General features: G+C 56.0%; 1 protein-coding gene across 4 annotated transcripts in view; it reads left to right on the plus strand.

The window, feature by feature from the left end:
* Positions 1–12,595, plus strand: part of CARM1 (coactivator associated arginine methyltransferase 1) — a 51,762-nt gene that overhangs the window by 32,889 nt on the left and 6,278 nt on the right. For all 4 annotated transcript variants that reach the window (XM_024237075.3, XM_024237076.3, XM_063719933.1 and 1 more), the window contains exons 2-8: positions 471–596; positions 3,546–3,652; positions 4,613–4,717; positions 7,689–7,799; positions 9,377–9,554; positions 11,904–11,994; positions 12,193–12,274. In XM_024237075.3, coding sequence (XP_024092843.1) covers positions 471–596; positions 3,546–3,652; positions 4,613–4,717; positions 7,689–7,799; positions 9,377–9,554; positions 11,904–11,994; positions 12,193–12,274 — 800 coding nt within the window. The remainder of the gene's footprint in view (positions 1–470; positions 597–3,545; positions 3,653–4,612; positions 4,718–7,688; positions 7,800–9,376; positions 9,555–11,903; positions 11,995–12,192; positions 12,275–12,595) is intronic.

The following is a 12,595-nucleotide window of genomic DNA, read 5'->3' on the forward strand; positions in this document are numbered from 1 at the left end:
CCAGAGAGGCTGAGGGACCTGCCTGTGTCACAGTTAACAAATGGCGTGGATGGGGTGTGAACCCAGCAGTCTGGCTCCACTGGCCACATGCAGTCACTGCACTGCACCCATCCAAGAACAGAAGGGCTCAGCCGAGCGGGGCAGAGGCAGCTCCAGCTCTGAGTTCCTGTGGGCCGGCACCATGCCTCGTGGCCCTGTCTGCCCACCTCAGCCTTCACCGTGCCCCTGTCTCAGCCCTGGTCATCCTGAGGACACAGGCTGTGTTCCTGCTGTCTGATCAGTCGCTCCCTTGTCTTCAATGTGGGCTGGGCAGTCAGGGCACCCGGCAGTGCTGCCAGGGTGGCTTTGTGGCACTCTGGAAGAATCTAGGGGCACCAAGGGGAGGCAGCAGGAGGGCGACAGGGACCCAGGCTCAAAAGAAGGCAGCCGACAGGGCTGCACCGCTCACGCCAGCCTGTCTTCTCTCATAGATGAAGATGTGTGTGTCTTTAAGTGCTCAGTATCCCGAGAGACAGAGTGCAGCCGTGTGGGCAAGCAGTCCTTCATCATCACCCTGGGCTGCAACAGCGTCCTCATCCAGTTCGCCACACCCAACGGTACGTGGCCCTCCTTCCATTCCGGTGACACCAGCCCAGAGCACCCAGAGCCCTGGTGGGCAGGGACGTAGAGCCTGGCTAAGGGGTGGCCTGTGCATCCTTAAGAAGGCTCTGCTGCCCTCAAAACCGCATTCCCACATGCAGATATGCCCAGAATACACTCCACTGCCTGGGCAAACGCTGGATCCCAGACCCTCCCTCGCCCACTCCTCCGGGTCTTTTGGGGCTTGGCTTCTATGTCCCCACCTCCAAGAGGCCCATCCTGACCACCTGGGCCCAGTCTTTCTGGCAGTGGCCAGCCCTGGGCCAGCTGTGACTGGAGTTTAGGGGATGGAGTGAGACGAGGTCCTAGAGGCAGGAAGAGTTTGCTCAGGGCGCAGAGAAGCCACCAGAAGGGCCTAACCGACCCACCTTGGGGGCACAGGTGGACACAAGATTCCTGACTAGGGGTGGGAGAACCCCAGGTGGATGCAGCCAGGGTAGCAGTGGAGGTGTCGAGGGACTCCCAGGGCTGGAGACGGTCTGAAGGTCCTGCTGCAGGCTTGGTTACCTGAGAGCTGGAGTGAGCCCAGTGGTTGACACAGGGGCTGGTGCAGGGACAGCTGGAGGTGGGGAGGCTGCCTGCCCATAGCCATTGCCGGCCTCCCCCTTGTCTCAAGGAGGCTGTGCAGTGACCCAGATGTACCTTGGGCAGCCTGAGCCCTCAGGGCCACCTGTGTGAAGCTGCCACGCCTGGCTAATTTTTTGTAGAGATGGGTTTTCACTGTGTTGCCCAGGCCGGTCTCGAACTCCTGGCCTCAAGTGAGCCGCCCGCCTCAGCCTCCCAAAGTGCTGGGATTACAGATGTGAGCCACTGCACCCGGCCTTTTTTTTTTTTTTTTTTTTTTTTGAGAAAGAGTGTCACTCTGTTGCCCAGGCTGGAGTTCAGTGGTGCTATCTTGGCTCACTGCAACCTCCACCTCCCGGGTTCAGGCGATTCTCATGCCTCAGCCTCCCAAGTAGCTGGGACTACATGTGTGTGCCACCATGCCTGGCTAATTTTTGTGTTTTTATTATAGTAGACATGGAGTTTTTTCATATTGCCCAGGCTGGTCTCAAACTCCTGGCCTCAAGTGATCCACCCGCCTCAGCCTCCCAAAGTGCTGGGATTACAGGCATGAGCCACTGCACCCGGCCGTTCCCACTCTTAACACTATTTGTATTTTAATATTTTTTATTTCGGTTCTGTCAGTTTTTAAAAGTTATGCTAAAATCTACATAACAAAATTTGGTCATTTTAACCCTTTTGAAGTGTGTAGGTTGGTAGCAAGCAGCACATTAACATTGTTGTGCAACTGTCACTACCACCCATCTCCAGAACTTGCTCATCCCGAACTGTGTCTTTTAATTTTTTTTTTGAGACGGAGTCTCACTCTGTCACCCAGGCTGGAGTGCTGGAGTGCAGTGGCATGATCTCGGCTCACCACAACCTCCATCTCCCAGGTTCAAGCGATTCTGCTGCCTCAGCGCCCTGAGTAGCCGGGATTACAGGCATGTGCCACTGTACCCAGCTAATTTTTTGTATTTTTAGTAGAGACGGGGGTTTCACCATGTTGGCCAGGCTGGTCTTGAACTCCTGACCTCAGGTAATCTGCCTGCCTCGGCCTCCCAAAGTGCTAGGATTACATGTGTGAGCAACCATGCCTGACCGTGTCTTTTAATTTTTAAAGAGATTGTCTTTTAAATATTGTTTTGTTTTTTACTTGATATAATTTAGTGGCTATTATTCTATGTTAATAAATATAGCATTTTTAAATTTTATTTTATTTTATTTTATTTTATTTTATTTTATTTTATTTTGAGACAGAGTCTCACTCTGTTGCCCAGGCTGGAGTGCAGTCACGCAATCTTGGCTCACTGCAACTTCCACCTCCCGGGTTCAAGTGATTCTGCTGCCTCAGCCTCCTGAGTAGCTGGGATTACAGGTGCCCGCCACCACCCCTGGCTAATTTCTGTATTTTTAATAGAGACAGGGTTTCACCATGTTGACCAGGCTGGTCTCGAACTCCTGACCTCAAGTGATCCACTCGCCTCAGCCTCCCAAAGTGCTGGGATTACAGGCATAAGCCACCGTGCCCGGCTTATTATTTCATGTAGAGACAGGGTCTTGCTGTGTTGCCCAGGCTGGCCTCTTAAACTCCTGGGCTCAAGCAGTCCACCCGCCTCAGCCTCCCAATGTGCTGGGATTGCAGTTGAGAACCACTGTGCCCAGGCAAATAGATAGAGCCTGTTTTAAAGGGCCACATACCATTGCATCTCTGGGAAGGGTGGTGATTGGTGATTCTCTGCCATGCTTTTCTTAATTTTTTATTTCTTGTTTTTGTTTTTTAACGAGGCAGGGTCTTATTATGTTGCCCAGGCTGGTCTGGAACTCCTGACAACTGGTCTGCCCACCTCAGCCTCCCACCTCAGCCTCCCAAAGTGTTGGGATTAGAGGCATGAGCCACTGCACCTGGCCTCTACTGTGCTTTTCTGTGCCCCTGGGGTTTGTCCAGTCCCCTCTTACTGGACATTGCAGTGTCTGCTGCCCCCACACACATGCTGCCCTGAGCTTCTGGGTGGACTTGGGCTTATTTGCCAGAGCTTTGACTCCCGGCCAGTGGGCGTGTGCTTGAGAGAGCTTCACCAAGCTGCCCTTTGGTGAGGAATCCCCAGGTCCACTCCCACCAGACAGCAGCCCCACATGCAGGCTACCTGCCCTCTTCTCATGTCAGTCACCAGGGTGCAGGTATGGCTGCCCTTCATCTTTTCTTTGAACTTTGAAAATTGTTTTTCGGGGAAGAGAAATCACCAGCCCTGTATGTTCAAGGGAGAAACGTCAGGACATACGGCCATCCAGAACCTTCCCTCCCAGATGGCCACATGCTGGGTTGCTGACCGCCCCCCGGTGACTTGGCTTCCCTGTTCCAGATTTCTGTTCCTTCTACAACATCCTGAAAACCTGCCGGGGCCACACCCTGGAGCGGTCCGTGTTCAGCGAGCGGACGGAGGAGTCTTCTGCCGTGCAGTACTTCCAGGTGGGTTGCACTCCCCCTCAGCCAGGCCGCCTCCCCCCGGCAGCCCCCCCTGCCACCCACCCGCAGGAGGCCACGCAGCACAGGGAAGGCCCACCCAAGTTCCCGTCCTGGCTTTGTCCCTTACTGGCCATGTAGCCTTGGGCAGGTTTCCTCCGCTGGCTGGGCCTCAGTTTCCTCATCTGTGAAGCGGAGATGCAGGTGCCTGCCTGAGAGGGTTGCTGGAAGGATCTGAGCACAGGTGGAGCTCAGGGCCACAGGCGTTGTGAATAACGGTAGAGCAGTTGCAATGCCCTGAGCGCTCCCTGAATGCCAGGCCCTGGTCTAAGCGCTGTCACATGCACAGAAGCACTTGGACCCTCCCAACAACGCTAGGAGGTAAGTGCTATTATTGTCCCCATTTTACAGATGAGAAAACTGAGGCTCAGAGAGGTTAAGTGACTTGCTCCAAGTCACACAGCTATTATGCAACAGAGCCAAGATGGGAAGCCAGGTCTGCCTGATGCCAAAGCCTGTGCCCCTGCCCAGGTGCCACGCTGCCTCCCGATCGCCCGTTGTCTTACAGAGAGACACCACACCTCACCTGCCTGGCGCTCTGAGTTCTAGGGCTCTGTTCGATCCGCTTCTCTTCTTCTTTGGGGCCCTCAAGATGGGGCAGGTGGCCCCCGATGCCAGAACCCTGCCTGTGGCAAATCTTGAGTTCTCCTGGGCAGCTTCCAGGTCCAGGTGGCATCCAGCTGTTGCCATCGGCTGCAGTGATAGTGGCGGTGTCCTCCTGGGGGCTGCCCTCCGGCTTCCTGCTCCCTCTCCTGGAGCTGCTAGTGGGGCCCAGGCAGAGGGTGCACGGCCTCCCAAGGGAGGTTTGTGCCCAAGATGGCCCCTTGCTCTATCACAGGGCTGGCCAGGGCCTTGGCTGCCTCGTGCCACCATGTGCCCTGTGCCATTGGTGTGTCTCTGTTCCAGTTTTATGGCTACCTGTCCCAGCAGCAGAACATGATGCAGGACTACGTGCGGACAGGCACCTACCAGCGCGCCATCCTGCAAAACCACACCGACTTCAAGGACAAGGTGAGTGGCCCACGCATGTGCCCACCTCTCTGCTTCTGTCTTTTTTTTTTTTTTTCTTTGCTCATTGATTTTATCTTTAATTTTCTCAGATTAGAAATGCATTTATCTCAGCTACTGCGGAGGCTGAGGCAGGAGGATTGCTTCAGCCCAGGAGTTTGAGGCTGCAGTAAGCTATGATTGTGCCACTGCACTCCAGCCTGGGCGACAGAGCGAGACTCTTGTCTCTTAAAAAAAAAACAAACAAACAAGGCCAGGCGCGGTGGCTCACGCCTGTAATCCCAGCACTTTGGGAGGCTGAGGCGGGCGGGTCACAAGGTCAGGAGATCGAGACCATCCTGGCTAACATGATGAAACCCCGTCTCTACTAAAAAATACAAAAAAAATTAGCTGGGCGTGGTGGCGGGCTCCTGTAGTCCCAGCTACTCAGGAGGCTGAGGCAGGTGAATGGCATGAACCCGGGAGGCAGAGCTTGCAGTGAGCTGAGACCGCGCCACTGCACTCCAGCCTGGGCAACAGAGCAAGACTCCATCTCAAAAAACAAACAAATAAAAAAAACAAAAAGCAAGAAAAATAAATGCATTTGATATATAAACTCAACACAGCATGTACATTATAGGCTTGAGAGGCCTCTATCAGTTCCCTCCAAGACAGCCGCCACCCCTCAGTATGAGGTTTCTTCTTCCAGATTTTTCACCATGCAGACATCAGCGTATATTTTACAATTATTTTGTTGAGCTGGGCAGAGTAGCTCACACCTGTCTATAATCCCAGCACTTTGGGAGGCCAAGGCAGGGGGATCATTTGAGCCCAGGAAGTTGAAACTGTAGTGAGCTGCGACTGGGGTACTGCTCTCCAGGCTGAGCCACAGTGCGAGACCCTGCCTCAAAAACAAAATTAATAAATAAGCTTTTTGATATCACCAAATAATGTGCACTCATGATTAAAAGAGAGAGAGAACACAGCAGAGCGTCTGTATTCAAAAGTAGAAATCGGCCAGGCACAGTGGCTCACACCTGTAATCCCAGCACTTTGGGAGGCTGAGGCAGGTGGATCACTTGAGGTTAGCAGTTCAAGACCACCCTGGCCAACATGGCAAAAGCCCATCTCTACTAAAATAAAATACAAAAATTAGCTGGGCGTGGTGGCAGGCACCTGTAGTCCCAGCTACTCAGGAGGCTGAGGCAGGAGAATCGCTTGAACCTGGGAGGCGGAGGTTGCAGTGAGCTGAGATTGTGCCACTGCACTCCAGCCTGGGCAAGAGAGCAAGACTCCATCTTAAAAAAAAAAAAAAAGTAGAAATGTATAATGTATTCCCTTCTCATCCCATTTGCCAGAGTTTTTGGTGTCTACCTTTTTTATTTTCATTTTTTTTTATGAGATAGAGTCTTGCTTTGTCACCAGGCTGGAGTGCAGTGGCACAATCTCGGCTCACTGCAACGTCCGCCTCCCGAGTTCAAGCGATTCTCCTGCCTCAGCCTCCTGAGTAGCTGGGACTACAGGCGCACGCCACCAAGCCCAGCTGATTTTTGTATTTTTGGTAGAGACAGGGTTTCACCATGTTGGCCAGGATGGTCTCGATCTCTTGACCTCATGATCCGCCCACAGCCTCCCAAAGTGCTTGGATTACAGGCATGAGCCACTGCACCTGGCTTACTCAGAGTTTTTGTTTTCTCTTTCTGTTCTTTGGGGTTTTTTTGAGACAGATTCTCACTCTGTCACCCAGGCTGAAATGCAGTGGCACAATCTCAGCTCACTGCAGCCTCCGCCTCCTGGGTTCAAGCGATTTTTGTGCCTCAGCCACCCAAGTAGCTGGAATTACAGTCATGTGCCACCATGCCCGGCTAATTTTTGTATTTTTAGTAGAGATGGGGTTCTGCCATGTTGCCCAGGCTGGTCTCAAACTTCTGGCCTCAAGCAGTTCATCCGCCTCAGCCTCCCAAAGTGCTGAGATTACAGGTGTGAGCCACCGCACCCGGCCTGTTTTCTCTTTTGAATCAAATGGGAGCCTGTTTTTTTCCTCCAAGTATTTTGGGGATCTCTCCATGTGGATCTGCATGGATCTGCCTCATCCAGCGCCTGGGTCATGCCCCCCTAGCATTGCTTACCGTCCCAGAGGATGGTAGGCCCTGGGCCCTGGGGAGGAGTTGTCTTGACACAAGAGTGTCTGCCCCGGCAGGGCCATCCCGAGCCTCCTCCTGGCCGCTGCGGTCTGGGAGGGACGTCCTCCGTTGGTGAAGTCCCTTTCTGCTCCCCAAGGATGGAGATCCATTTCCTGGTTCATCTGGAGCTCTGATCGGTACCCTGAGGCCTTCCCACCTGACCCCAGCTTCCCCTGCAGGCACTCACTGTGCCCAGAGCATTCATCCTTCAAAAGCTCATGCCTGTCACCACCAGGAATGTCTGTCCTTGGTCTGCTCGTGTGGAAGCAATCCCACAAATCCAGAACAGGTGGTGTGTTCTCCCAGACCCTGGCCTGGACTTTGCCATGAGTGACCATCACAGGCCAGTAGCCCTGCGGGGAGCCCAGCCAGCCCCAGGGCTTGGGCGGCTCACCTGCCCCAGCCAAGACAGGCTGCTTCTCCAGGCATGAGTCAGCATGGAGCTGGGAGACACTGCCACCAACACCTCGGGCCCCTTTCCTCCATGCTAGAACTGCGGAGGCCCCGGAAAAATGCTTTTCAACTGCCAGTGAGCTTCCAGGGGAGGCCCGTGCCTCTCACCCCAGATGATCCAGAGGCCTGCAGGCCACAGGGTTGGGGCCGAGCGGGAGCTTCCCCAGGGCTTCTCCTCCCAGAGGACTGGCCCATGGCTCATCTTGAGTTCTCGCATCATTTTGACCAAGAGCCCATAAAGGGCAAACATTGAGAGTGAAGACAGACGCCTCATGATATGCACATCCCTTATGATCACTGTCACCTCCCCATCACCGTCACCTCCTATGTCTCGCTCTCACCTCCCACTCCTCCCTCAGATCGTTCTTGATGTTGGCTGTGGCTCTGGGATCCTGTCGTTTTTTGCCGCCCAAGCTGGAGCACGGAAAATCTACGCGGTGGAGGCCAGCACCATGGCCCAGCACGCCGAGGTCAGTGGCCCGCTGGTGCTCGCCCATGAGTGCCATGCTGGCCCCAGCCTAGAGAAGCTTGGGAACCCCCAGGGGCCTGGGGACATTACTTCTGTGCTTTGCTCTCTTTGTTGTCCCCAAAACAGTCATTTCGGGGAGGGGCTTCAGGGCCTGAGATGATTTTCCCTCATGACCGGTAGTCAGGGCCACATGTCATTTCCCTGTCTTTTTTTTTTTTGCACTGAAACCTTCATTCACAAAGTTCAAAACATAAAAGCTAAAAAAGAGCAAACAGCGTGGTCTCCTTCCCCACCCCTGGCTCCCACCCCCAGCCCCATCACGAGAGAGGAGCTACGGCCACAAAGTCTGACAGAGCTGTTCCGTGGCTGTAGACGTGAGCGTCCTCTCGCACCAGCGGAGGCTGCACCCTCCATTCCCTGCTCTGCCTCACCCATGGATCTGGGGTCGCCGGGGTCGTGGAGGGGCCATCTTTGCTCTGTCTTGCCGCCGCAGAGCACCCCTGTGCCCAGCCATACCGCTGTTGCTTTAGCTGCATTGTGTCCGCAGCGACACTCAGACTCCTTCCAGGTCTTTACGTGGCCGACACTGCTGTCGTGAGCCCCTCTGCCACATGTGGTTGTGTCTGTAGGACACACCCTAGCCCTAGAATCGCTGGGTTGGGGGTGCATCCAGCTTTTCTTTGGTGGCTGTTGTGATGTCTGCTCGTCCCCCTCTTTGCAGCCACCAGCAGTTGTCAACGCAGGGTGGGGGACCTAGGAGGCCGCAGCAGGGGACGGCCCTGAAGCAGGGCTGGGGTCACAGTGAACTCTTTTTTTTGGGGGGGTCTCACTCTGTCACTCAGGCTTGAGTGCAGTGGTGCGATCCTGGCTCATTGCAACCTCCACCTCCTGGGTTCAAGTGATTCTCCTGCCTCAGGCTCCTGAATAGCTGGGATTACAGGTGTCCACCACCGCAACTGGCTAATTTTTGTATTTTTAGGCCGGGCATGGTGGCTCACACCTGTAATCCCAGCACTTTGGGAGGCTTAGGCGGGCGGATCACCTGAGGTCAAGAGTTCGAGACCAGCCTGACCAACGTGGCAAAACCCATTAGCCAGGCATGGTGGTGGGTGCCTGTAGTCCCGGCTACTCGGGAGGCTGAGGTGGAAGAATCACTAGAATCGGGGAGGCAGAGGTTGCAGTGAGCCGAGATGGCGCCACTACCACCTCCAGCCTGGGCAACAGGGTGAGAATCTGTCTCAAAAAAAAAAAAAAAAAAAAATGTTTTTTTGGTATTTTTAGTAGAGACAGGGTTTCTCCATGTTGGCCAGGCTAGTCTCCCAACTTATGAGCTCGAGCAGTCCTCCTGCCTCGGCCTCCCAAAGTGCTGGGATTACAGGCTTGAGGTACCGCGCCCGGCCCACAGCAAGCTCTTAACAGGCTATGGCCAATCGCAGCCATGGTTGGGGCACCAGCGAAGGAGGCAGAGGGGCACCCGATGGCCATGTGCGGATGGAGGCTGTCCCTTGAGAGGAGGTCTAGGGAGGGCCCCACGGCAGGAAGATGCAGGGAAGCCCACATGGCCCTGCCCGCCTGCAGGTCTTGGTGAAGAGTAACAACCTGACGGACCGCATCGTGGTCATCCCGGGCAAGGTGGAGGAGGTGTCACTCCCCGAGCAGGTGGACATCATCATCTCGGAGCCCATGGGCTACATGCTCTTCAACGAGCGCATGCTGGAGAGCTACCTCCACGCCAAGAAGTACCTGAAGCCCAGCGGTGAGCACTGCGGGGTACACAGGCCGGGCCCTTCGGTGGAGCCCCTGGCTGCCGCTGAGCCAGGCCATCAGTGCTTCAGCTCCCTGCTTGCTGTCGGTGGCCCAGGGTGTAGGGAAGCCTGGGCTTTTCCCCCGCTCCCACCCCAACCCCACTCCAGCCAGCTGTGGCTTTTGGAGCCCTGGGCCCCAAACACGGCCAGACACCCAGCTGCCCACCCGCCCAGACAGGGTACAGAGGATCTTCTGGCACCTCTGCCATCCCATGTCCTGCTCCTGCGGGACAGCCTCTGCCTGGGAGTGGGGATTGGGACAGGTTCTGTGGTCAGCAGTTCCCCAACAAGCCCTGCTCTCCTCACAGTCCAGGAGGTGGGGTGGGCGAGCATGTGTGCAAATGCAGGGGTGTGGGTGCGAGTGTACATGCGTGAGGAGGTGAGGTAGCCGTCTGGCAAGCCCATCTGTCACTTCCCATCCATGCCTCTGGGTATGGCCTCTGGTCACTGGGTGACTGTTTCTTTTTTTGAGACAGAGTTTCACTCTTGTTGCCAAGGCTGGAGTGCAGTGGTGTGATCTCGGCTCACTGCAACCTCCACCTCCCCAGTTCAAGCAATTTTTGTGCTTCAGCCTCCCGAGTAGCTGGGATTAAAGGTGTGCACCACCACGCCCAGCTAAGTTTTATATTTTTAGTAGAAATGGGGTTTCACCATGTTGGTCAGGCTGGTCACGAACTCCTGACCTCAGGTGATCTACCCGCCTCAGCCTCCCAAAGTGTTGGGATTATAGTCATGAGCCACTGTGCCTGGCCTGGGTGACTGTTTCTATTTACCCATCTGTCTTGGGGTCTGTGCAGCCCTGACGCCTGAGGCATGTGTCTGTGGCTCTTCTCATGCTAGGTACGTGCGTGTCTGAGCATTTCTGTACAGGCAAGCAGCTGTGTGCGTGTGGCGGGGGACAGGTCCCCAGCCAGGGTAGCAGCCATGGGATGGAGTGTGGGCAGCAGCAGGCTGGTGGGGCTTGTGCAGGCAGGGGCGGGGGGAAGCTTCCACTCTCGTCTCTGGCCCGCCCTGGATCCAGGCCCTAGGGTCCTGGCTGGCTGTGCTCCTGGAGGTGGGAGGTGGCGTCCCACAGCTTTGTCTCATGTCTTGGGTGTGAGTATGGGAGGCAGGCTGCTCCAGGGGCTGTGGGCCTCACTCTCCTCCTCTTCTGCCCTGATGGTGGGGATGGGAGTAGGGACAGCCCCAGCAGAGAGGGCCCCTCCTGATGGGACATGAAGCCAGATGGCAGTCAGGCTCTGTGGGCAGCTGCATGCGCCCCCCACGGCCCAGCAGCCAGCTTGCAGGGAGCGGGGAGGCCAGGCCTGTGCAAGGAGGACTCCTGTCCAGCTCAGGAAGCTCTTCCAGGGGTTAAAGGCAGCCCTCCCCTCTCCTAGTCACATGTCTCCTGGTCAGCAGGAGCCAGAGGTTCCTTCCAGGCTGGGTCACTTCCCATGGTGCCCCCAGGTCCCCCAGGGCAGAAGCCGCAGCATGTGCATCTCCCTCCCCGTTCCAGCAGCTGCAGCCCTGCAGCTCTCGCCTCGGGTACAGCCTGGTGGCGTAAGGAGGAGGCAGAGTCCCACTGATAACCTCAGGATCTCCTCCCCCATCTTGCAAGGTTGGGGGGCCCACATCCGGAGGCCAGGTGCTCCTTGGAGTAGGCGGGGCTGCGGGGCCCTGATCCTCCCTGCCGCTGGCCCTGACTCATGCGTCTACCCTTGAGTCACAGAGGGAGGCCCTGCCCTTCCCTCAGTCCGTGTGCCCAGACCAGGCAGGCCAAGTGGCCCACCCTGCCGGCTGGGTGCCTGTGCCAGAACCTAGGCAGTCCCTGTTATGTGGATTCGGCTTCCCCCACCTGGCTCTTGGTCTCAACTGAGGTCCCCAGCAGCGTTGGGGTAGCCCGGGGTCCACCACCCTCCCTCTGTCCAGAGCAACTTTGCTTTGCTTTCCCAGCTGCACACATGCACAGATGGCAGGGCCTGAGAGGCAGCGCCTGGCCACATCCCGGGCACTGCCTGCTTCCCCGTGAGTCTTTGGCAGGTCCCTCACACCTCCCAGGTCTAGTAATAGGACATAAAGATGAGCCACCGGCCTCCCAGTCTCAGGTGGAATCCGTGAGCTGGTGCAGGTCAAGTACCCGTGGTGGTGATGAAACACTGATCAGAATAGGCGCTCGGTGTCACTGTCACAGCAGTGCAGGAACGAATGGATGACAGGCTGGGAGCACCCAGGGTTGGGGGTCTTGGGGTCCTTTGGAAGCTCTGCCAGGCAGTGTGGGATGTGTCACCTGACGCCAGCACCCCTCCCTGCCCCACTCCCAGGGAACATGTTTCCTACCATTGGTGACGTCCACCTTGCACCCTTCACGGATGAACAGCTCTACATGGAGCAGTTCACCAAGGCCAACTTCTGGTGAGTGTGCCCTGGGTGTCCCGCCTGGGCCCCATAGCCTGCCTTCTCAGGGACAGCCCCAGCTCCCCAGGGAGCCTGCACTCCTCTTTTTCTGAAAGACTTGGACTAGATGAGGGCTGACTGGGAGAGAAGGCAGGGCTACCCCACCTGCCTCTTCTGCAGCCCTGACCTTGCTGTGGGGGTGGGGCCTGTCCACAGGTACCAGCCATCCTTCCACGGAGTGGACCTGTCAGCCCTCCGAGGTGCCGCAGTGGATGAGTATTTCCGGCAGCCTGTGGTGGTGAGTAGGGCCTCCAGGGCACTGCTGCAGTGATCACTTGCCATTGCTCTGCAGCTGTGCAGCCCTCAGGAAGCTACAGCCCCCCTCTCTGAGCCCTCTCCTCTGCCCTACACAGAGCTCTCTCACAGAGATTTGGGCCAAAAGCGTCAGTGCATGTAGACACTTAGCACACAGCAAACATGCAATACATGTGGACCATTATTAGATGAGGCTAAGGCAGGAGGGGCATTTAGGCTCAGGAGTTCAAGATCAGTCTGGGCAACACAGAGACACTATCACTATTTTTTAAATTAAAATAAATAAATAATAAAAATAAAAAAG

This window comes from Pongo abelii, chromosome 20 (genome assembly GCF_028885655.2).
Source record: "Pongo abelii isolate AG06213 chromosome 20, NHGRI_mPonAbe1-v2.0_pri, whole genome shotgun sequence".
NCBI lineage: Eukaryota > Metazoa > Chordata > Mammalia > Primates > Hominidae > Pongo > Pongo abelii.